At 39.1% G+C, this 24,313-nt stretch overlaps 4 protein-coding genes across 7 annotated transcripts in view; 2 read left to right on the top strand and 2 right to left on the bottom strand.

Moving 5' to 3' along the window:
- Positions 1–12,288, top strand: LOC138030889 (phosphatidylinositol polyphosphate 5-phosphatase type IV-like). Its single transcript, XM_068878750.1, has 13 exons — positions 1–1,342; positions 2,752–2,849; positions 3,070–3,194; positions 3,375–3,427; positions 4,604–4,670; positions 4,787–4,882; positions 5,475–5,605; positions 5,708–5,750; positions 7,239–7,354; positions 7,918–8,006; positions 11,018–11,065; positions 11,324–11,370; positions 11,455–12,288. Exons 1-13 carry the CDS (start codon positions 107–109, stop codon positions 11,517–11,519), a joined length of 2,214 nt encoding a protein of 737 aa, XP_068734851.1. The 5' UTR covers positions 1–106; the 3' UTR covers positions 11,520–12,288.
- The window catches only part of LOC138030880 (alpha-glucosidase 2-like), a 350,924-nt gene that overhangs the window by 53,286 nt on the left and 273,325 nt on the right, over positions 1–24,313 (bottom strand). The gene's annotated exons all lie outside the window — the stretch shown is intronic.
- On the bottom strand, positions 11,793–17,756 carry LOC138030946 (uncharacterized). Of its 2 annotated transcripts, XM_068878809.1 has the most exons (4): positions 17,027–17,756; positions 16,760–16,893; positions 14,297–14,366; positions 11,793–13,165 (listed from the first exon to the last, which is right to left on the bottom strand). In XM_068878809.1, exons 1-4 carry the CDS (start codon positions 17,078–17,080, stop codon positions 12,659–12,661), a joined length of 765 nt encoding a protein of 254 aa, XP_068734910.1. In that variant the 5' UTR covers positions 17,081–17,756; the 3' UTR covers positions 11,793–12,658. The 2 variants fall into 2 exon arrangements, with proteins under 2 accessions (XP_068734910.1, XP_068734904.1); XM_068878803.1 differs by lacking the exon at positions 16,760–16,893 and having other exon boundaries at positions 17,027–17,754.
- LOC138030961 (iron-sulfur cluster transfer protein NUBPL-like) overlaps positions 14,303–24,313 on the top strand; it is an 11,652-nt gene continuing 1,641 nt past the window's right edge. The window contains exons 1-9 of one of the 3 annotated variants that reach the window (XM_068878824.1): positions 14,303–16,750; positions 18,650–18,797; positions 19,881–19,915; positions 20,021–20,111; positions 20,567–20,606; positions 20,884–20,941; positions 22,443–22,569; positions 23,002–23,087; positions 23,383–23,503. In XM_068878824.1, coding sequence (XP_068734925.1) covers positions 18,698–18,797; positions 19,881–19,915; positions 20,021–20,111; positions 20,567–20,606; positions 20,884–20,941; positions 22,443–22,569; positions 23,002–23,087; positions 23,383–23,503 — 658 coding nt within the window. In that variant the 5' untranslated portion in view covers positions 14,303–16,750; positions 18,650–18,697. Of the gene's footprint in view, positions 16,751–18,197; positions 18,580–18,649; positions 18,798–19,880; positions 19,916–20,020; positions 20,112–20,566; positions 20,607–20,883; positions 20,942–22,442; positions 22,570–23,001; positions 23,088–23,382; positions 23,504–24,313 lie in introns of those variants that run through there. The other 2 variants (XM_068878819.1, XM_068878834.1) reach the window with 2 other exon arrangements.

A 24,313-nucleotide genomic window follows, 5' to 3' on the forward strand; every position in this document is an offset into this window, starting at 1 on the left:
AAGATCAGTCACCATAGCAAAAAAACAATATGGCGGATGGTTGTTTCAATTGTCATTCTTTTCTTCCCAGAAAGAATCTGTGCCATAGGTTTATTATCACGTCATTATGACTGACCGTGGAAATTATTCGTTTTCTAGCCATAACCTTCAGACACCATCGATGAGGCAGTCCTTCAACAGACCTGCTAAGCTTCTTCATCAAAGGCAAATACAACCTCCAGAAAATAGGGTCAGATTGTCCTCAAACATTGCTTCCGGGAGTCATCATGATACCTTGATAAAATCAAAGGAGGAAGATTCTCAAACAGCAAGACTTATTCCTCATCCACCATCATCTCCGCGATCGAGCGTTGTCGATACGAACCCTCGTTTAGCAGCGTTAAGTTCGAAAGGAATAAAACGATCTCGCCATGAATCACCACGGACGTCTCCATCCGGCTCGGAAGACGAGCACAGGATTCATAAACATTCTTCTGGTGTTGTGTTAGACCCTTTGCCTATGAGGCGTCGAGGAAGCACCGGTAGTTTAGATAGTATAGGTTCTACTGAATCTATAGATAGTCCTCGTAACTGGAGTAGAGGTAACAGAAATTTAAGAGGTGCAGAACCTTTAAAAGATATCGGTTCCGGAAAGGAAATCGTCAATAGCTTCAAATCTTACCAGAATAGTGTGAAAAATGATCATAGCAAAAAAATCTCGAAGAAGAATGTTGTTCATCCCATGAGAGTTACACAAGGGCAAAATGATCCAAAAGTGGAGATCTCTGAACATCGAGAAACAACACCTGTTGAATCAAACTCTGCTCCATCAAACGTTTTGAATAATAAGCCTCCTTCTGAAGATGAAGTCACTTTGTCATCTTCCAATGACAGTTTGACAAGTGTAAGCGACAGCGAGGAAGCTTCCATTAGCAACAGGGAAGTGCCGGATAGTAGAAATCAGGAGTTGGCTGTCCAGAGAGACCCTAATTCAACACTCCCAACCCTTCCAAAAGGAAATCATGATAGCACTCTTGGGGTAAACAGCTCTGGTTTGTATGAAAGTATTCACCAAAATGAATTCCCGCAAGATCACAATAACTCGACATCCGATTTACACAACCTTAGTAAAGCATTGGAGAAAGTAGTTACTAATGAAGGAAAGTATGCATCAGACACAGATTTGTCTGTACGATCCACAGGAGAAACGTCGAACATATCCGCCTTGTCTCTGCTTCCTCGTGTTTCTGCACAAAGAGCACGAACAAGAAGTGGCAACTTTTTAAAGGAGGAAATGGAACGCTATTTCCCTGATCACCAAATTGGCATATTCGTTGCTACCTGGAATATGCATGAAGAAAAGGTAAGGTATCATTAACAAATCCTTTGACTACAATATATTATCAACAACCTCATCATCCCCAAGAATGCTACTTGTATGTTTTACTCTGGTGAATGGTAAATTTTTTTTTCTTGTCAATGAGAGGCACTTTTGGGTCTAAATAAGTTGGGTCTTAATAGGTTAATCAGAGATTTAATCAAACTGTGGACTAAGTATAGTATAGAAGACAACTCTCTACACTTATATTGTCAACAAAGTGATTCATTGATCCAAACTTTTTTAAATTGTTGTCGGATGAAACTCATTTCAGAAGTGGTAAAATGGTTCAACGGAGAAAATGGCACCTCCTTCTCACTCTCTCTGATTGAAGTAGTCTTTGGCAAGGAATTCTAAAGGCACAAAAAACATTGACACCTTTATGGTCTCAAAGAAACCTAACTTTACACTCCTATTTGCCAAATACTATATAAATAGTCAAAAATTATCTTAAGAGGAACTATCCTTCAACAAATTTATCTCCAAACTTGTGGTCAGATATTCTTTTGAAAATAACATAATTCGGGGATAATTATTAACGTGTAAGATAGTGTCAAAATGGGAGCTATATATCGACTTAAATCCATTGACTCCCAGGGGTTCCCCATTGACGAGTAAAATTGTCTGGCATTAGACAGAGTAAAATACTAAGTCTGGCCAGTTTAGGCCAGTTTGGACGTTAAAGAGTTAACATAATGATAATTGTGCACTCCTGTATCTGTGTTTGTTTGTGTAGAAAATTCCTGTGTGATATTTTTTGTTCTTTCTTTGTCTTTGATGTTTATGAAATGTAAAAAAATAAAAGTAAAAATAAAAATGATGTGGACTCAGAAAGTGGAATACAAACCATTAGGTAAGGGTGAAACAGATCAGAGAAACTGTTTGAGCATAATTTGAACTTTCATGCACAGGGTGTTAAAATAACCAAAGAGGGAATGCTGCATTTGTGATTTTATATGCATATGGCTAGACATTCAGACTTGGACATGGAGATAAATAATGTTGCTGGCCCTGTATTATGACATCCATAAACACTGTATTGTGTTAGACTAGTGGGCTTTTCATTGTTCTGGTGTTTAGAATATGTGGTAAATAAAATTTGCTCTTGAGAAATGGATTATTGTCAATATTTGTGATGAATTGAGAAGCCTAAGGCAAGTCAGTGATGTACAAGATCGAGCCAGGTGGTGCCAATATCTCTATATATTTAGAGAGTTCAGGCGGGCTCAGTGATGATGGTTTTCTCTTCCAATTTCCCCACTGTGGTGTCATGCTCTGAGATAATCTCACTTGAGGATGATATGTGTCCTTTGTATTTTAGTATCTGTACAGTGTGGAAGAGTGATTAGGGTCTATTTTTGTCATCCTCATTATCATCATTATTATCAATACAGGAAGTTCCCTTCTATTTGGATGAATTCTTAATACCAGATTCTACGGACTTCTTACAAGATCTTTATGTTGTTGGCTTGCAAGAAAGTACTTCTGCAAGGTACCTTAATGAAACATAAATAATACTGCATCATATAGACCTGTTTTTAAAAACAGTCACATTTTTCTTGGGTATTTGTCAGGCAATCTCATGCAATGTTTTTGGTTACCTTGTGTCTTATTACCTGCTACTGTTAATTTTGAAAAACCCCTTTCTTTCTGTCAAGATAGCTGCTAGTCCTTATGTATACCAATTAAATGTAAGATACATTCTCTTCCAGAAAAGAATGGGAGATACGTCTTCAAGAGACTCTTGGTCCTTCTCATGTGCTTATGCATTCCTGTTCATTTGGACTGCTCCATTTGTCTGTGTTCATAAGGAGAGAACTTGTTTGGTTTTGTTCTGGTATGGTTCAATTTATCAAAATAATGATGTATTTTTCAGTAACTTTGCCTTTTAGAAGGTATCACACAATGCAGGTGGCATGCACTCCGCTGCAAAGCAAAAAAAAAAAAAAGAAAATCCCATGGATTAAAAGCACTTCAGTGATAGTCTTAATATCAAAATGCATCTTTCATCTTACAGCTGTATCTGAAGATAGTGTTTCAACCAGAGTGGGGCATATGATAAAAACTAAGGTACATGCAATTGGATACTTCTTACTTATTGAGTTCAAGGGCCTTACTGTTTATGTCCCAACCCCCATTGTGTTTTTTCTGCTTTAATTTTACATGAGGGCCAGGAATTAAAAGGAAAAACAACTTAAGTAAGATGTTAATTATATTTCTTGAAAGTAAACTTGAGTGTTAATTATGCATTGAAATTTGTGTGATGTGTCTGTAGGATATGTGCTGGTACAGTAATTTGTCAGAGCGCGGTTTTCAAATGGGTGTCGTAAAACAAAATACTAAAGTAATTACTACGACCAATCACAGCTGGTGCAAACAGCGCAATGAACCAATCCATATTCATAGCAATTCCATGTAAGCGCGGGAAAAATCACATGTGCAAAGTCGCGATTGGTTTTGGTTTTCCTTAAATTCCTTTTCATTGGTTGATAGACTGGCGCGAGATTTTTAAACAAGGCACTAAGCATAGCAATTGCTATTGTGTAATTACTTTCAATAGTCATTTGAAAACTGCTCTATTATCCCGGGGGGGGGGGGGGGGGGGGGGGCGGGCACTCGATATATCCCTGGGTGGGGAGGTGCGGCGCGGCTTTTCATACCCGACCCTGTTTAAGACAAATATCGCTGATTTTCCTACCCATTTTAAGACAGAATTCCGATTTTTGATACCCTGTTTAAGACATTTAACCCAGTTTAAGACAAAAATTGGTAAATCGATACCCTGATTAACACAAAAAATGATAAATTCGATACCCTGTTCAAGACAAAAATCCCGAAAAACATACCCTGGCTGGCCGCACGTCCCTATTAAGCCCTTATGAGGGAGTACTCTCCCCCCCCCCCCCCCCCCGGTCTATTATACATATTGTACAGTAGTATTAATCATATTATACAGCAGTAAGAAGTATCTCAAAGATATGATTATGTTGTTATCGCTAAAATTGAAGATGACATCTGGTTTGAGTACAGGGACCCAATGTTGTCTTTGTCACAATTGAATTTTAATCTAAGGTTTAACAGAATCTGTCTTTAATTAAATCAACTTACGGAAAAAAGTAGCTGACTTTTTGTCGGCTGCTGGTACTGTATGCTTCATGCCTCTTAAGCAGAACATCATTTGCCCTTGTTGTACTGTGCCTTATTAAAGCATGAAATTTTGGTGGTAACTGGTGTTATTTCTCTTAGGGAGCGTTGGCTGTTTCCTTCAGCATATTTGGAACCTCATTTCTTTTTATTGATTCACATTTCACTTGTGAGTTTTCTTTTTATGACATTAAGTTGCCCTTTGTGTTGCTTTGTATTGTGCCCTGTTTATGTCAACCATCAGTGTCCAACCATGATAATGCAATGTTGTCCTCTTTGTTGCAGCTGATGAGGGTAAAGCTATGGATCGTGTGAATGACTACAAGACTATCTCCAAATCATTGTCATTATCGCCCGAAAACAAGGGAAGGGTAACCAGTGGTTAGTACGGCGCGATTTTTATGGATTTGCCACTCAATGCCATTGAAAAGTATGTTACAGGAGACATTTCACAATCTAGCATACCTTTTAAAGAACTAAATCACCATGGAATAAGCCAAAGACATCATTGCAGACAGGAGAATTTGATTTTAATCTCTGTTCTCAGAGAAGAAGAAAGGGCTTGGGAGCAAGGTTGATTTGCACACGACTGAGAAATTGTTTGTTAAATTACTGTAAGGGAATAACAGTAAAAATCTAAAAATAGGCTAATGTTAGTCCATTCACGTATAAAAAGCTTAATCCCGGACTCCTGGCTGTCTTCGAGTAGGTGTTTCCTTCATTTGGTCTACACCTCATTAAAAACCGTAATTTAATTTGTATTGTGGTTGTAAGTTCTTGTTGGAGTGTGGGCGCCCACCCCACCCCTTCGACCAACGTTAGCCCCCCAGTATTGAGCCAAACCTCCTCTCTCTCTCTCCCTCCCAGTCTTTGTCTCTCTCTATCCCTCAGAGTGCTCCACATTTTATGTAAACCGGTTTGAAGTTTATTTCCTTCAATTTGCAAACTATTTGTGATGTGTATGCATTTGCAGAGGAAGATTCTACCGAAAACTTTGATCGCGTGTTTTGGTTGGGAGATTTTAACTTTCGTGTGAATCTTGGAAGATCACAAGTGGATGAAATACTTGAGAAATACAAAGACGAACAAAGACCTCAGTGTAAAGTTAGTTGCAGCTCTTTTGTCATTGAACTGATTTTTTGAAGTGCAGTTGATTATCGGATTTACTATAAGCTATTCTATTCCTATTATTTTTATTCTTTACAGGAATTACAAGAGAACGATGAACTTCTCGATCTTATGGAACAAGGTAATTGTTCATTGATTTCTCCTAACTAAACATACCCCGGGTCTCTGAGGAATTACAGGTAATTTTTTTTCCAAGACAGCTTGCAGGTTAGGCATTTATAATAACGCCAATCACAAAAGACGAGTCAAAAGGGAGGGAAATAATTTTCCGTCTCTCTCGCGTTCCGCTTCGCGTTCGGCTTGATGATTGTCTGTTGTGTAAGTAATTTCCCAGGTCCAAGTAAATGCAGTTTTTTTACTCACGAGCCATCGCGGATTCCTCTTGCACCTTGGCAAAAAAATTCCCTCCGGCATACCCTCGGTCAGCGATACAGGACAAAATAACCGAGGAAGTCATAAAATTAAATTATTTCTTGTAAAAAAAACCAGGGACCGGTTGTTCAAAAGCCGATTAACCCTAACCCCAGATTAAAAATTTACCGAGGAGTTTATTTCTCTACTCCCAAATGCTGTTCAATGCTGATATTCTTCGGCAAAATTTTACATTTGAAGGAGTCAATCTTGAAAAACAAAAATAAGCAAAAGAAACCTTCACCAAAAAGTTTGAAACATGAAACAAAAGTTTACGTTAACCCCGGATTACGTTAATCGGCTTTCAAACAACCGGGCCCAGATGGTTAAAAGACATTTCTTAGCCATGCGCTGTCAACGGGCCGCTTAGTAGTGAAAGTAGGGAGTTTAAGCAACGGCGACGGCGACGCCACAAAGCAAGAATATTATTCGTTAAACAAAGGAAAAATTATATTTCTGTACGTGCGGCACGCATGTCTGTGTCTTCTTTGCCGTCCTACACAAAACAACAACGTGAAATCACCAAATTTAAGTTTTGTCGACAACGTAAACATGAAAGGCAATGAATCATTCATTTTCTAGCTATCTTTACTTTAATAAAACAGTTCGTACTAATCCACTTATATGATAGTTCGCCCGTTTTGTGCAACGTGAACAAGGTGGAATAATCGCGAAATACTTGCGAAATACTTATTTTGGAGTGACTATTTCAGTCGTTGCCGTTGTGCTTAAATTCCCTAGTCATACTCAGGAAGAGACTTGAAAAGGGCGATCATATCACGCGTGCGCGCGCTCTTGTCTTTCGCCTGTTCGGGAAGGTAATGTCTGGCCGTCTTGACAGACGATGCCCAATGCTCTTTCAAGTTAAAAATCAACGCCACACGCGTGCCTGTGAACACGGCGCACCTTCTGGTGTTGCTCCCAGTTCTGATGGACTCGAACAGGGCTTTGCCGAACGAACTGTCGGTGGTATCCCCTACATCTTCTTAGAGACCTCAGGTGTGTGATCATTTTGCATTGTAATGATATGTCCAAGCCATCGGAGTTGGATTTGCATGAGGATGCACCTCGAGGTTCGTTCCGCGTATTGATACAGCAATACATAAATTGTCTTTATTTGGAGAAGTACAGCTGTGCTATTTTGTTAAAGTGAGTAAGAAAAATGAGTAGAATTGTGGCCTGTTTATTTACATGACAGGCAAGGTGTTTGTTGGGTTTAATGAGCCGCCGATAAGATTCTTACCAAGCTACAAGCACGACATACAGAGTGACAACTATGATTCGTCCTCAAAGAACAGGGTTCCATCTTGGACGGTAAGTGTTTTGTTTTCTTTTAATTGTGAGGCAGCGAACAGATCCTTCATTGGCTACTTTTCTTTGTCTGATCTTATCGAGGGTGACCTGAGAGGGTGCAGTGGGACCATTCGTCACATCCTGTCGGACAGGGAATGACCCAAAATAAAGACCAAAAATATTTAACGTTTCTTGGAAACTCTGTTTCCACCCCACGCTAACATGCAGTGAAGCTTCGTTGGTTCTCAAAACTCGGAAATTGGTCAGGTGTTTTTTCTATATCCTTTCTTTTTTGTTACGATGCAGGTATTCTTCTTCTTGTCTGTAAAGACTATATGATGATTAATGAAAGAAATGATATACAAAATGAATCATATACCGAACTGCGGATATGAAATCGAGTAAAGCTACCGGTATGATCCTCGCGGTTAAAGCGTCGCACCGGTATCGCGAGGTCACGGGTTCAAACCCCATTGAAGTCCTGAATTTTTCAGGATTTTCTACGCAATTGCTAAAATTGCGTCCATAAGTGCGAGGATCATAGCTTTTCTTGATATATAATGATTATGGCTGATTATTTTCAGGATCGTGTTCTGTACCGCAGTGCTGATCCATCTAGCATCGAACCGGTGACTTACAGCAGTTGTGTATCGGTAAAAGTATCGGATCACAGGTAAAACATATAATAAATACGATTTTGAGGAAGGAAGACGTGAGTTAACGAAATAAAAGTGACATCGCACTCAGCGAGCGCCACGGAACCGCATGATTATGTGGAATTTGATATAAAATGTTGGTTAGCTGCTGAAATAAATTAAGTTATTTTCTCGTCTAAAGCCCGGGCTTTTTCTTAAGAATGGTTGGCTATTATTCGATGAGTTACCGGTGACACTTAACCTACTTGACATTTTCCGATGTTCCGTTATTTTGCTTCTTTAAAGTCATTCCGCATATTCTGTTTCGCTTAATTTGGTGATTCCGCATGTCATGTCACATACCATTTTCGCAAATTCCTGCCGCCTTTTGACGCAGTTTTTCTTGCAACGTTTCTTTTAGGTTTGTTACCTCACATTTTGCACAAAATCTTGATCAGTGCAACTTACCCTGACGCAAACATTTCGTTGACTGTTTCGTTTATTGATGTGGTAATCATTGCGAAGAGTTTTTCCGGACTACATTCAGTGTTTCCGGCAATGACGCCTCAAATTTCTCAGTGGGGTAATACGGTGTAATATCTCTCTTGCAACTTGCATCGCAACGCAAATTTTAGTGCATCAGCCAATGAGAACGCTCCCTTGCCCTCGTGCGATCATCGAGTGCGAAACAAAGTGCAAAGAAGGTTGCCCACTGCAAAACCCTGTCGAACCACTTAACTTGAGTCGGGACACGAGAAATTTCATGTAACAAGTTGCGACACAAGTTCCTTATGTCCAGCAATGCAAAGTAATTAGATGCATGTCCAATTTTGACATCCAACACAAAGTGTCCCTTCAAGTCTAAGTATTTCCTACCTATTTATAACAATAAGGTAAGGGTAAAGGGTAGCGTTATTTTTAGGTCAGGGTAAATGTAGCAGTTTACTACATAAACACCAATGAAATACCAGGTGATATTTCGCGCGAAAACATGATATCTTCACGCGTGAAAGTGACATTTAATCTTCAGATGTGAAAAGATCACCATTGCTTTAGTAACATAATAAAATCGGGCCGTTGTTCTTCGTATAAGGACTAGAAATCATATTGAAGTGAAATGGTTTGGTATTTCATTGATGTTTATATAATAAAATTCCCCCGTTTTAATTCAAAATTTCTTAAAAACTCTATAAGCTATAGAGGCGCTATCCTTTGGAACTCTGTCTCGACTCATTTTACGGGCCAGCGTTCTGATTTTTATCGTAAAGTGAAGAGGGATTTATATTTTAAGCAACTTGATTTTAGCGCACAGTCGGTCCAGACGCTGCCTAGGCACTATCAAGATTTTAAATGCTTTTAAACATTTTATATTTTATGCCTTAATTGCTGTAGTCTATTTATTTAGATGTTAATATGTGAACTTTTAAATATCTCTTAGCCTAGAAATTAATTAATATTTTCCTTTTTATCTTTTACTATAGTAGTTGTGATCTGTAAGTAATGTTATCCCTGTTTTAATATAGCTTCATGTTGTAATTATTTTCACACGACCCCACAAGCTCTGAGCTTTAAACCCTATCGTGTTTAAATAAAGGATATGATGATGATGATAACGATGATAATAATCTATAGAGGCGCTATCCTTTGGAACGCTGTCTCGACTCATTTTACGCTACGCTCACTCGTGAACTGTTTTTTCAGCACTCGAAGAGAAATCTCGTATCTTCTCGCGGCCATGTAATATCCTCTCTATTTTATCCTTACTTGAGGAGCAGCATGTGACGTTAATTGTCGGAGATCAGCAAGGGGACACTTCGTGACGCTTATTGAAATCCTCATGCATTTAATTACTTGCATTTCTGTATATGTCTATATTTATCATATGGCCCACATTGCCCCGCGCGCGCTTTCAGTGTGAAAGCATTGGGAAAATCCCGGTATGAGGGCCGTACGCATTAGCGCAAGCAGGGCCGGAAAAAGCCGTACGGCCCCGACTAGGAACACGTACTGCTCCGTGCTATGCAGTTTTAGCGGATTTTGTCGCTTTTTAACATCCAAGTTATTTACAACCAGAAAAGCAAACGCAAACAACATATTTAATAAATTTTCTGTGCACATTTTTGTTCCTTATTTTGTCAAAACTTTATATTCTGAGAGCTCATGAATATTGTAGAGACCATATGATTGTGAAATGTTCGTGGCTAGTCTGACGCGGCGTTTCGTCTCGGCCAAGAGATTCTTCAGATACCTTTAGAATTCAAAGGCAAACTCGTTGAGAATCGCGCCCAAAGTCCCGTTCGCCCGTTTTGGGCGCGATGTTCAACTTGTTTCCCTTTGAATTCTAAAGGTCTCTGAAGAGTCTCTTGGCCGAGACGAAACGCCGCGTCAGACTAGCCACGAACATTTCACAAGTATGTATAGACCATATGATAAAATGCTTATTGACTGAGTTTGGTTAGGGACGGACAGGAAAATATTTTGCCCTCGGTCTTGGCGCACGGATCTAGTTGCGCTCGGTCCGTACTCCATGTTCTCGGGCCAAATATTTTCCCGTCCGGCCCTCCCACTCAGTCAATAGGAACAAATTCCATCATGGAGAACGCTATCACCGATATAATTTGTTAAAATGAATGTATATACCTTTGAAGTGCGGGTTATAGATGAAATTGAGAGAAGTGGTGCTCGCACTTACCTGGAAAATTTAAGCAATGGACCATATTCGTATTCTCGGTATTGGACTGGAACTAGCTTGCAATGGAGGCTAATGCGGGGGAATCTTTTCAAATGCAAATACTCCCCCACATTAACCTCCATTGCAAGCTAGTTCCAGTCCAATACTGAGAATACGAATATAGTCTATTGTTTCTTACAGACACATGAACAACTCAGCAGAAGTCCTGGGTTCGAATCCCGTTGAAGCCACCTGAATTTTTCAGGTGTCAATGACAGACAATTTCTTAAATTGTCCAGGATTATTTCTCTCTTCATAAATATTGTAAGCTGTTATCTGTAGCAATGTGAATGATAGTCTCTTTTTCTTTCTCTTTAGGCCTGTGTTTGGTATTTATCAAGTCAAACTTAATCCTTGCACAGAAAAGTAAGCAATTTTTAAATTCAATTCTTTATTTGTGCCAAGAATATTTAAATAGAATTCATCAGACTGGTCTGTACATAGAATTTTAATTGAGCGGGAAATTTTTGAAATTGCTGTACACCGAGATATTTATTACATAAATTAGATATCAAAACAGAATGAATTTTCCTCTAAATACTCGATTTGGAGCATTATCCTCTCTGTCGGTTTTTCGGCATTATAGTATTTTCCTTTTACCGTAACTTTAATTTTACTCTCCAGCATTCCTCTGACCGGGGGTTATTACATGCGTGATGTTTATGTAGAAGGTATGTTGTTGGTGTTTCATTTCATTTGGTGACATCTATGGTGTGACCCATATATCACAACTGTGTTCATTATTTCTTAAACAGCAAACCGCAGACGAGCTGCGGGTCCCAGAAGAGACGGACAAAGTGCCGTGTGTGTTATCTTGTAACAGATGGGACTGGACACGACATCCGGGATTGTAGAAGTACCTTGGGTCTACTGGCATGTTCTTAAATATCAACTTGCAATCCGTGCGTCGTCACTGTGCGTTGTCTTAAAGCATAGCCATTTCATTTTTATCAATTTTACCCCGCTTTTCTTTGCATTTGCAAGTATTTTCGATATTATCTCCAAGCACGCTCATTGCATGTTTCATTCAAGAGAGAGAAAGACATTTTTTAGTGTAAACAGTTGAATGGAGACGACAGATGGAAGGTGGCGATTTCGTTTTTTGTTAATTTATTTTAGAAATCTGGAAAACAAAGGAATTATGTTAATAATTAAATGTAATATATGCGATCCATTCACGGTGATGGGCGAGCACATTTGAACATTTTTAATTTAGAACAATAATTATGTTCAAGTTGATGCGATGAGAATGTTATCTTTGCTAAACATTTCAATTCAGCTTATTTAAGGTACAATTATATTCTCATTGGATAAATCTGACACATTTTGCCTCTTTTTCATGAGCCTGCATAGCTCGTAGCTGGCGGTATTGTTGGCGCGTCCTTCCTCATTCTCCGCGCGGCTTCGCCGCTCGTAAATTTGCCTCTCGCTTTTGCCTTTTCATCGATATTCACGTTAGAGCGAGTGACAGGCATGGCTCTTGTTGTTAGATGACGTCACAAATTTCTTTTCAATTAAGAAATCAGGAAATTATTATTCGCTTATTCGGTCAAAGTATAGATAAACTAATGTGAATTCTCAAAAGAAAAGTTGTCACTATTTTATTTGTACCGCGCCTGGCGTAACGTTTCTGAGAAGAAAATTGCAGCTAACCCTGTGAGCTGTCCATTGTTACACTACATGAGAGAAGTCTCTCAACGTTCTGTTCATTAAATCAGTTCTTGTCGCAACATCTTATAAAAAGTTGTCGATTGTTCCAGTCTGTGAGCATGACATCACAAATTTGCCTGGAACCAAGGCCTTTATTTCGAGTCGTGTTTCCCGCGAGCGGTGCGCTCTTACACAGAAATGTTACGCCAACGTTCACCGCGCGGCGTGACTCCACTCATTATGGAGTAACGCCACGTATCATTCGCACGATGCCTACGTGACAGAAGGTTGATGTTTGAAGGCTCTGGGCTACGTTTTCATGGACAACAACTCTTCAACTGTCGAATGTGATTTCGGGCGGAGCCGTCTTGTTCCATAAAATTCCAAGACGTTTTTAAACATATCTGTGTATTTAGAGTAGTCCATCGCAGAAGAGCGCACTGGCGATCCCAAGCTGGAATGGCTTTCTTGCGCTCGAGCGCTGCACATGTCCTTTTGAGGCGAAGCCAGAGCACTTCCCCTTAAAGCCAACTGAGACGAGGTATGTTGCGGAGTATGACATGCCGTCCGAAATATCCGTCCCTTTGCAATACATTTTTTCTTGACTTTGCTGCTTGGCACTGTCCCTAGTTCATTATTTCGGTTTTTCACCCACGCTTCACACTTTTCTAATGGGGAATACTGGACGCTGATTGACTGACAATCCATTGACAAGGTTTTGTATTCAGATCGTAAACCTGAGCTCGAAGAAGTTAAATCTGCCCGCTTGACAATTAAGTTGGATGACGGCTTTCCTTCAGGAAGATACTCCACACTCTAAGTAAGGAAAGATGGGAGCAAGCACAGTGACACCATAGCTGACACTTGGAAACAAAAATTTAAAGCAAACGTGACTTGAAGCCAAGTTTGGAAGATCTAGTACTTAATTATAGTTCTGAGATAGTACGCACCCTGTTCAAGTATAAGCCATCTAGGGGGAGGGGGGGGGAGGGGAGGCGTATTCTACAATACTTTCCTTGTTGCTTTTTTCCAAGTTCAATTCATGGCCCGAGTGCAAATACATTACACTAAAAAAAATCCCGGGCCATCGAGGTCGGTTAGTAAGATGTATATATATAATTTATAGCGCCTTTTACAGGCGTGTCACTCGCGCGGCTTTGTCTTTCCGAGCCAGTGGCAGACGAGATGAAAAAACCCGCAAAGTGGATCGAGATCAATCAATCACAACGCGGGATGTGGTCCTCAGGTCCCGTGCACTACAGTGAATGATTTCTGCAAAAACCAAAATAGCCCACTTTTGAGATATTAAAATTCAGTCCTAAACAAAAGGAATCACCTCGAGGCTCTGGGGAATCCTTATATTCATTTCCCAGAGCCTCGAGATGATGCCTTTTGTTTTGGACTGAATTATAACATATCGAAATTAGTCTATTGGACTCTATAATCCGTATGATACGGATTTACAGGAACTGTCGCACTCTTTTAAGTAAAACACTAAAAATCCAAAGAAAAAAACGTGATTCCATTCAGTACAATTATATTGATGCATGCTCTACTTGAGTTTTGTCTCTTCCCAGAATGGGTGGATGAATCAGAAAGAGTTGTGCGCACTTTTTCAGGTTATTCAGTTGAAATCCGCATTAAGTCGATTCAAGAAAGTTTTGGCTCGTCCTCTTGTTCTTGATTTTTTCAAAACGATAAGAAAACCATTTGTATGCGATCAAGTTCATTGCAGCGGAAATTATTAAATCTTGACCAGAAATCGCCAAACGCTATCACTATCACTATATATGCCCCTCGATCGTCAATCACGTGATCTTTCGAACATTTTTAAAAGAATTAGTTTTACCGCTTTGAAATAATCCACGAACATGATTTTTACAGTCATTAAAATGGTACTTGACATCTCGTTATTTTCGCTAAGAAAAATTGTTGAGTGAACCGTACCTTGTTATTGACCTCATCGCGTCCTTGTGAAGTAATCCCGAGGGTCACATCGGTGGTGTTAGTCTTGCTCCTGAAAAAAAGGAAACAGTGTAGAAATTAAATCAATATTATCGCTTTATCCATAGGTATTTTTCGATCAGACTTTAACCCTGTTCAGTTATCAGTTTTACGACAGAGGATGGTATCTTTTTGACGAGACAGTTGTTCTGACGAAGGGGTAACGTTCAAAACATTTGCAATGGAGTAATATTAACCCATTTGATCATTCTCGCTTAGAGTGGTTCTTTCGTTTGGTGATCCCCATTTATGGAGGGAGCACCAGACAGATGGGCTCTTGCTGACACCTTTTAGTCTTATCCCATAATGAAAAAGCTCCTCTCTTTCTTATGTTTACATCGGCTCAGTTTGCTCCAACAACTTTCTGACGAACAAGGTAAATAAAATGCAAAAAAACTTCTAGCGCATTAGAGGCGTGCTTTTCTCAAAATTTAAGACGTGACATTTCGGGTGCCAGATTTCCCTAGGTATCTTTAATTTTCCTTAAGAAGCTTTCAATGCCGTACGTGCTTTTCAGAAAGGTTCTAAAGAGCACATGCAGCTCCAATGCCAGATGTAATTATCTGGGAGTCGATTTTGAGAAGGGAGAAAAACCGGGGCACCTGGATGGACTGGAACTCAGCCCTCATACGATTGCAGTTAGGGGAGGTGCGGTTAATGACAACTACGTAAGTCTTCAATAGACGTACAAAACTTAAAAGGTTATCTTTTCTCAGGTGAATTAATTAAGGCCTGGGCCCAGATCTATTTTATGAAAATAAGTGAAGGGGTGGTCTAACCATTGATCCATTTTATATAACACGAAATAACTTTAGGACATCGTTAGCAACAATAAGATGTGAAACCTTAACTCCTGTAGAGGATGATATATTAATCACGTGCCATGTCAAAGTTATTTGACATCTCAGCTAGACGGGAACACTTCTTATCATTTTCTGGTGCATGGAGCGGCGAAGGGAAATAAATTTTAGCAAAAAATGTTACCGTTTTTGTGGCGAAAGGCCTTCTGGGAAGGCTTTCGCCACTATGTCATGGCGTTGAGTGAGTGAAAGCGTAACCACGTATATTGCGCAATACTGGACATATGGTTAGCGAGTTTAGCCGTGGCCCGAAAATACATCCAAAAAGGAGTTTGTGTGGGGAAATAAAATACACTTTTAAAGTCAGAATCACTGTACTATACTTTGAAGCTATTGAAACCAATCGAGACCCCGAAAAACTCTCAAATTTTGAGCTTGAATGTGGCCTATTTTCGTGATAATCACACTTCATCCGGCCGATAAACACCAGAGGAAGCCTGAGCCACATGCAGTCATAGACTGCCAATTTTTTATTTTGAGATTGATTTGTGGCCGTAACAAGTCACGTGACCTCATTTGCATACGTTTTCCACATCAATATAAAAATATTTCAGTTTTGTGATGTTACTAGTCTGCGAAAGTCAGGTTGTTGCTACTAACCCTTCAGATGTTAGACCACCCCCTTTCTTGTTTGTGCAATAATTTGGGGCCAGGTTGGGGCCTATGACTTAATTTGCTTGAGATGTTGTTGTCGTAAAAACAATTTAAATGACTAGTGTTTTAGAAGAATTCGTATTGAAATGACTTTTCGGCCTTAAAAGATTTAGAAACCTTTAAGAAACGGACTCCTCTGGCCACGCGCGAAAAGCCTTGGAACGGTGGTAATGCCGTTCCCTTTTTTCTGCGCGAATGCGAATACGCTTCCTAGTTTTGAATCGGTCAGCCGGAGTAAACAAACAAAATCAAAAGCAATCTAAAAACGCGCTTTCAGAAAGTGTCCAGTAGCAGGGAGCAGAAACGAGCAGAAGGTTTGTTGTTAACATAATTTCCTTCCACACGGACAGAAAACCTTTCCTGTGTAAAAGTATCACTTTACTGTGGGGTTGAAGTTGAGACTGAACATTTGTATGAGAAAAAAAATGTTTGTATTTATGTTTAATGTTTATGTCTCAGATTACAAGTTATAAAAATGTTTTACTAATTAGGTCATTACCTTCCTCGTATTAACTCAAAAAAGGGTCGGTCGGACGACGGTAAACGGAGAGAAAAGAAGGGGACGGCTTAACGAGAATGGTGCACGTGCCAGATTTAAGCAATTTGAGTAAAAGGCGATAAAACCTATTGTTCTTATTCGGACAGTGGCCACTGGTGATACTTTATGCATAAGCATTCCGTTAACGCAACTTGTAATCAAATCTTGCTTATAGCTGAAAATACTTCCGTGGTCAGTGACCTTGTTCATGCCATCACATTTCTCGTTTGAATGCGTTTCGTTTGTTAATTTTAATACGAACTCGCGAAATAAAACACATCCCCAGGGTATATAAGACGTACAAAGATCGATCCAGTTGTGCGGAAACGAAAGAGCTGCATACAGGTACTTAACTTTCTGCGGTAGATACACGTTGTGAGCAGTGTTTCCTTGATCACCATCACAGTAAAGGAATTCCTGACATAGTTTTGTTGCTTGCGAAGGGTCCATGAAGTTCGCATCCTGAAGTAATCTCCTCCAGTAAACTCCTCTAGTCAAATGGACCATTAATTTTCTCTATATTAACTAAAAAGACTTAACGCTTGTATAAATGATTCAACAACTTCTCGTTTCAATAAAAGTCAATTTCGCGTCAATAGAACTCAATAAGTAGATGCTTACCATTGTGTTGCTTTCGGATGAGTGACTTTTCTGTTGTTTATAGTTGGTCTCCATTGCAGCTTTTTTCCTTGAAACTGTCCGGACAGAGGTGAATTAGCAAGCTTACTGAACCCTTTGGACGAGACAACGAGTGACTTATCGCGATTGTTTTCATCTTTGATCGTTTGTGCCTCTTTCATGCTTACAACGCTCGGAGCGTGCCTCGATGCCACCATGATTTTCGAGTGATCGTGGCTTTTTCCCCGATCCACGAAATTTTCGGACAATATCCTTCCCTTGTAACTCCCGTTTAGCAAATCTTTATAAGCTGTGTCTTGTCTGAATGCCTTTCCGTTCCGATACTCATCGATGTATTTGCCTGGGAATGAGTGATGTTTAAACTCTACGAAGTCGACTCGATTTCTTGTCATCTGTCGCGAGGTATTCGACCACGGAATGTTTGATCTCTGCTCTCTCAGGCCTTTGTTAGGTGCGGATCTTCGACAAAATGAAACATTTTGTGTGGTATGGTTGACAACCCACCCTGCGATTTGTACATCATTTGAACTTAAGACACAACTCGATTCAACGGAGTCGTCTTCTCTGCGAGACAATTCTGCAAGAGCTAAAACAAAGCAATCTATCCCTTCATCGTCTGAGGTTGGAAACGACATGTCAGACTCAAAACTTGAGTTAACTCAGGAAATAAAGAAAGCGACAAACAGCTATGCATTATATGATTATAGGGGAAATGTACCAATAATGAGATCTGATAGCATTGTTTCCATGGAAATAAAGTTTACACTGATTATATTAAATAAACACTTAAAAACTATGTGATCCATAAAATCGTTTTTAATTTACATTAATTCGCTTGTAAAATATTTAATGCTATTTAATTTGCTTCGTTAGTTTGCTTGTTCTTCCATACATTCCGTTTTGACCAAATCCCAGTCACGCAATCTGTAAAATCTGCGTTTCGTGACTTTGGCGATCCTTTGCGAGATCGAAAAAAAACCCGTTCTCTTGCGCAGCTATTAAAGTTTTTGTTTGCATAATCATTAGTCTGAACGCTTTTGAAAAATTTTAAAAGCGATCAAATATTTCTTCTTCTAGTTTCTTTAGAAACTACCCCTTCATTCAAATATTTCTTGTTCAGCGAAATCCCCCTAAATTTAGTCCGTGGGATACTCAAATTAGGCAGTGTTTTTGAGACACGGACGGCAACCGGAAGTGAGCTGTTTTCCCTTGTTATAAACCACATTTACATTGCTAAGCATGTTTTCTCCAATTGAGATGATTACTTTTACTATCTGGGAGACACCACTGCCCTGGCACGCGAAATGTTCTCCGGTTGCTTTCCGCGATTGTTGACACACTGATGCAGCTTACATCAGGCGTATCTAATCAAACATGGCGGCCATAGGACTAACTGCGTTTGTGAGGCAAACACGTCTCATAATATTGACAAAATTTGACTTCAGAGCAGCATTTCATTTGACGAAAGCTTCGTATTTTTCCCATGAAGATCCACTGGTACAGGAGACTCCCGCTGATATCTTAACAGACTTAAGGTTTAAGCGTAATTGTTCAATAGTCATGCCTTGCTTTTGTGTATTAAAGAGCGATTGTTTGGTTCCTCAGGGCGTCACAGCGAGGAATAAATCCTTGGATCAGCATCAGAAGCAACAGATGGTCCGTGGACTGCCAAAGAAACGACCAATACCTGGTGTGAAGCATGTGGTTGTGATTGCATCTGGCAAGGGAGGGGTGGGCAAGTCTACTGTCTCAGGTAAAATTTCATAGGTACTGGTATTTTTTGTCCTCGAACATCTTTTGGTACGTGTTCAGTCTTAAGAAAAATGCATATTTTTTATTTTGGTTTGGAACAAAGCTGTGCAGTTTATTAAGTTTTACCAAATTGGACGGGCCTTCCAACCTCTAAAACAAATCAAACAAATTTACATAAACTTGCATATAAAAATAAAATTTAGTAATTATTATGATTTAAGGTTAGAAACTATCAGCTTCGACATCTTTGTTGGCAGAGATACCATACATTACTTACATTATTTATTTTAAGCAGGTTAATAAATTAAGGGCCTGGCAGCCAGAGAAAGTTAAGGGGGCTGTCCCCCAAAATTTTGCCAAATTCAGTGACTGGGAACTGAGGCAACTAATTCAAGCGAAACGTAAAAAGAATTCCAACAAGTCGCAAACGTTTTGATGATCTTACTTTTAATTTTGGCTCCTTCTGGGTGTTACAAAAACAAAGACCCTCAAAAACTAAAGCTATTTCAGTCCCCTATCAGACATAATTGACCATCTACGGGATCCATCTGTTGTTTGCGTGACTTACGGCTAAATTGTGGACTTGTTTTGATACTGGAAGTAGAATAACAAATGTGTACTGACAAAATAATTTGTGTATCACATTTTTTGTGGTTACAACCAAATTGTTAACAGACTGAGTTTCTTGTTATTTGAAAGACCCTATCTTTAGTTTCTGCGCCAATAAGTAAGCATTTATGAATGTCACAACATTCAAGCATGTCATGGCACTGTGTCTTTTTAAGTTACACCATGTATGGAGACAGCATCCAGTGCCCAAATCTCTGACTAGCAGTAAGTTGTCCCAGGTTTCTTTCCTGTAAGCCAAGACCCCCGGGTCTTAGGTCTTAGTTTTCGTAACATCTGGCTCTTTCCACTATAGTTTCTTTGTTGGTTTCAACTTACTTTTCTAACACAGTGATTTATCATTATTTGGGGACAGAGCACTGGACTTATGACGTCTTGTTTGTTATTAATTTTCTACCAGATTTAACCTATGGCATCAAATTGCATTAAAAGTTTTACATTATTTTTGTTTTTGTAGTGAACTTGGCCTTAGGAATGTTGGCCTGCAAGCAGGTTTGATGTTGTCATTCAAGTTAATTTCAGATCAGCTTTTTTTGAAATTCTGACCATTTCAACAGCAAAATCCAGTCAGATTCATTTTTGTTATTCGATCCTTAGTCACTTCGTGTTGGGCTCCTTGATGCTGATATTTATGGGCCTTCAATACCCAAAATGATGAACTTAAATCAACAACCAGAGCTGACAAAACGTTAGTTACACTCCATATTATAATCTGCATACTTTCTAAATTTAAGGACCGGTAAATATTTTACAAGGAGTTGACCTTTTTCGCACTTATTTTCTTTTGGTGGCTCAACTCATATTCCATCTGCTTTGAAATGGGGACCTTTAGGGAATGGCAATACCATAAGATACTATGTTTAGCAGTAAGGCACTTCACCAGGGGTGTGCATTTTATTACCCTTTAGTATTTTACTATACTCTGTAAAACATCAAATATTTAAATGTTTTGACAGCAATATGGAGCACACTGAATCTTTTGTTCAACATGTTTATTCAAACAGCATTCATACCAATCCAGTTGTAGTTTAGTATGAAAAAAACAAACATTAATGTTATGATCATGAAATTGCTAAGTTTCAATTTACTTTTTTGGTGGTGCAGCTCCCTTCATTGTTAAACTCGCTATTTTTGTTTTTGCAGAAAATCAGATGAAACCCTTGGTAAATTTTGGGGTTCCTTGGTAAGGAAACTTTGTGTTGCCATTTGTCATAAGTTTATCTTGATGTCCCAGTCTCAAAAATATAGATATTTTTAGCCTAACCCTTTTGTGTAATTTGCTAGTGAAAATAAATATAATTGTGCAAGACAAATAGTTTTTCATTACTGTGACAGCTTAATTGATTTTGCTTTGTTCTTACTTGAAACACATTAACTGTGCAGTCATCATAATCATCTCCATAAAACATGTCTTGAAAATATGCACCAAAACAGTTTGAAGTGTTTGTTCATCCTTGCAGCATGTCCATGGGATTCCTAGTGGAAGAAGGGGCACCAATAGTCTGGAGAGGGTTAATGGTGAGCTGACACTTCTTTTACAGTTGATCGTCCACTTGAGAATCACTCCACTTTATCTCAAACCTTTCCCTGCTAGCAAAGGTCTCTTTTCTTTTGTGTTTGCTGGGTCACCACTGACGAGTACAGGAAAAGAGACCTCTGCAATGGCCGGTCAAAAGTCACTGTGACCCAACCGCCGTCCACAACCTTGGACGGCACTATAATTCAAAATGCACACATACCCTGTGATATGTTTGCTGACTGTGACTTGAGCCCGCTGTGTTTTATACATTCCTTTACAGTAATTTTGCTGTTGTTAAGAGAGCCTGTACAACATGTGAATTATCGTGTGAAGATTCTGTCGATGAGTAACTGCTATGCACGCTCAACATAGTGAGTTTTGACCTACGACAGAGGTCTCTTTCCCCATGGATACTCAGCAGCCCAGTGAATCCATAAGAAAATAGACCTCTGGTAGCAGGGAACTCAAACCTAGGATCATACTATGCATTTGCTATTTTAACCCTTTAAGCCCCGAGGGGTTCCCCATTGACGAGTAAAATCGTCTGGCGTTAGACAGAGTAAAATCTATAAGTGCCATTTGGCACTATCGGGGCTGAAAGGGTTAAACAGGGACATAGTTTTTTCACGCTGTTAGCTTAAACAGGGACATAGTTTTTTCACGCTGTTAGCTTAACCCTTTAAGCCCTGACGGGTTCCCCATTGACAAGCAAAATCGTCTGGCGTTAGACAGAGTAAAATCTGTAAGTGCCATTTGGCACTATCGGGGCTGAAAGGGTTAATACTTTAGTTTGTGAGTGTCAAAATGTCTGAGGTCTTTGAAAACACGTAAAGATCAAATGACTCATCAAAAAGTTGTAAGAAGATTAAAATAACCCAAATTTGGGGTATTAATGAAAAATCATATTTGAATTGCAGAGAGAATGTATTGAAATGATAGGACAAATGCAAGGCAGTGCAATATTTCAATCATAGAATATGCAAATGGTTTTCCCCTCTCCTCAAAAACTAATCTATGATTTGATTTCATTTGATTTCTGTGGAGTATCCCCAATTAGTGCCCCAGCACTAAATAATACTAACATTTCATTATTTTAAGAACTTTTGAATAACAAGTAGGATTCGCAGGTACTCCGAGAATGAATGGGTTATAGACCACCATGATGTTGACTGTTTCCTTTACTCTTTAGAATAGAGTATGGGTTCCTTTACTATTACTGATGTAAGGCAGGGTGTACAATTTACTGTGTTGCCTGAGAAGACTCAAAAGTTGAAACATTAGCAGGTACTGTAGAAAGGCAGCACTTACTCCTCAGTTATTTAAAATTAATACTCTAAGTGCTGGTCTGCCCAAGATTAAAAACCAAACTCCCAGTGGTATGTAGGTGCAGTTGAACTGCTATGATATGCACCTCAGTTCAATTTTACAAAATAATATTTATTTATTACTAAGGTTTTGATTCCTTTTTCCTGTCACATTGTAAATGTTTGTCTACCACAGGTGATGTCTGCCATTGAAAAATTGTTGCGGCAGGTGGCTTGGGGTGAACTTGATGTACTGGTGATTGACATGCCACCAGGAACAGGAGACACACAGCTGTCAATCTCTCAACTGATTCCCATCTCAGGTTGGCAGTGGGTCATCCTTAAGTCTTTTGTGTTTCTGAGTTGCTTGTTTCTATTTTTACTGAATTGTTTCAGTAGGTTTGAAATTTTTAAAATGTTACTTGGTTAAATTTAAGGCAAATTATTAGCCACCAGTCTTTTGGCTTTATTGGCTTCAGCAGCAGATTTCTGTTGGTGTTATGTGAATTTGAAGCTCTCTTGTTTAGGTTAGGTCACTGTCAGAGCTCTTGTGCTCTTACTCCACCCATCCACTCATTAACAGTAGGATAGTGTATGTGGATGGATGCCACTGAAAGCATTGTCAGGGTAACCCACAGCATTCTGAAGCAGCTCCAGGCTGAAGCAACCTTTGGGCACTTCCTCCCTCCACACACACACACCCATCTAGTGTAGACATGTATTACTTTAATTGCTGGTTTTATATGCATACACAGGAGCTGTGATTGTGACAACTCCTCAGGATATTGCATTACTTGATGCTCGTAGGGGAGCAGAAATGTTTAAAAAAGTTCATGTCCCGGTAAGATTTAGCATCAACTTTTCATTTCATCACTATTAATTTTATAATGCAATCCTAGTGTCCTAACAATGTTGTCCTTAGTGCTGTTTTATGTTAATTTCATTGATTTCTAGTTACATGTACAATGGATTTACTATAATAATTATTCTTAGTTCATCAACTGACCCAAGGATTTTAAAAATATACTTATCACACCTGCAGTTTCTGCAGTGTGCTTGTAAGCAATGAAATTTGCTGCTTTTCTTTCTTTGTAGGCTGCTTTTGCATGACTATTTTTCTTAACTTTCCCCATTAGGTACTTGGAGTCATTCAAAATATGAGCCACTATGTTTGTCCTAACTGTCAACACAAAGCCTACATCTTTGGCAAAGATGGTGCAAGAAATGTTGCCAAGGAACTGGATTTGGAGCTCTTAAGTAATTCACAATTACTATTCTATGTTTATAGATATTGGATTAAATCTATAGAGAAATGCATATTCTGAGAGTTTTAGGACACCAAAACTTGTTAAAATGGGAGACAAAGTCAAAGATATCAATAAGCAATTCACTCACAGTTATCTTATTCAATTTTTTTCCAGAATTATGTCTAGGTTGCAGATCTTTGGAATTTTTTAACAGTATTGGCCGTTCCGAAATTCAGCAGGGAACTGGGGCGAGTTTCAAATTTTAACTTATCGATGAACTGACACCACAACATGAAAGATCATGTTAAGATTGGTCATTTGACCATGTATGATGCTTTATGGGTGAACGGAGACCAAGTTATGAACCTTGAAATATGCATCCCCCAAAACCATATTAAACTCTAAATTTTTGTTATCAGTTTAGTGACAACTGTAAAATCCCATCATGTACCTACAATTTGAAAGAAGCTGCGATGAAAATCGCAATGTTTGCCCATTTTAAAGAGTATCACGGAAATCATAAAATTTTTAAGAGTTTATATGGTTTTGTGGGACGCTGTATCAAACTAGAGATGCCTGTATGGATTTTGAACCATGTTTCAAGGTCCATAACTTGGTCTCTGTTCACCCTAAAAGCACCATACTTGACCAAATGACCAATCTCAACATGATCTTTCATGTGGTAGTGTCAGTTTATCGATTAGTTAAAATTTGAAACTCGTCCCAGTTCCCTGCTGAATTTCGGAACGGCCAATTCGAAAATGTTTTTGCTAAACTACGTGTAGACTGTAAAAACAACCAGGAATGCTTCTAAATTTAT

This window comes from Montipora capricornis, chromosome 2 (assembly GCF_036669925.1).
Source record: "Montipora capricornis isolate CH-2021 chromosome 2, ASM3666992v2, whole genome shotgun sequence".
Lineage (NCBI taxonomy): Eukaryota > Metazoa > Cnidaria > Anthozoa > Scleractinia > Acroporidae > Montipora > Montipora capricornis.

Excerpts from the sequence above, each read along its gene's own strand:
- LOC138030889 (XM_068878750.1), top strand. The coding sequence starts at position 107 with ATGACTGACCGTGGAAATTATTCGTTTTCTAGCCATAACCTTCAGACA. Across the intron at positions 1,343-2,751 it reads GGAATATGCATGAAGAAAAG|GAAGTTCCCTTCTATTTGGA; the intron begins GTAAGGTATCAT and ends TTATCAATACAG. Across the intron at positions 3,428-4,603 it reads GGCATATGATAAAAACTAAG|GGAGCGTTGGCTGTTTCCTT; the intron begins GTACATGCAATT and ends TATTTCTCTTAG.
- LOC138030946 (XM_068878803.1), bottom strand. The coding sequence starts at position 17,679 with ATGTCGTTTCCAACCTCAGACGATGAAGGGATAGATTGCTTTGTTTTA. Across the intron at positions 14,367-17,026 it reads CATCCGAAAGCAACACAATG|GAGCAAGACTAACACCACCG; the intron begins GTAAGCATCTAC and ends CCTTTTTTTCAG. Across the intron at positions 13,166-14,296 it reads GCGATGAGGTCAATAACAAG|AGTGTGGAGTATCTTCCTGA; the intron begins GTACGGTTCACT and ends TTCCTTACTTAG.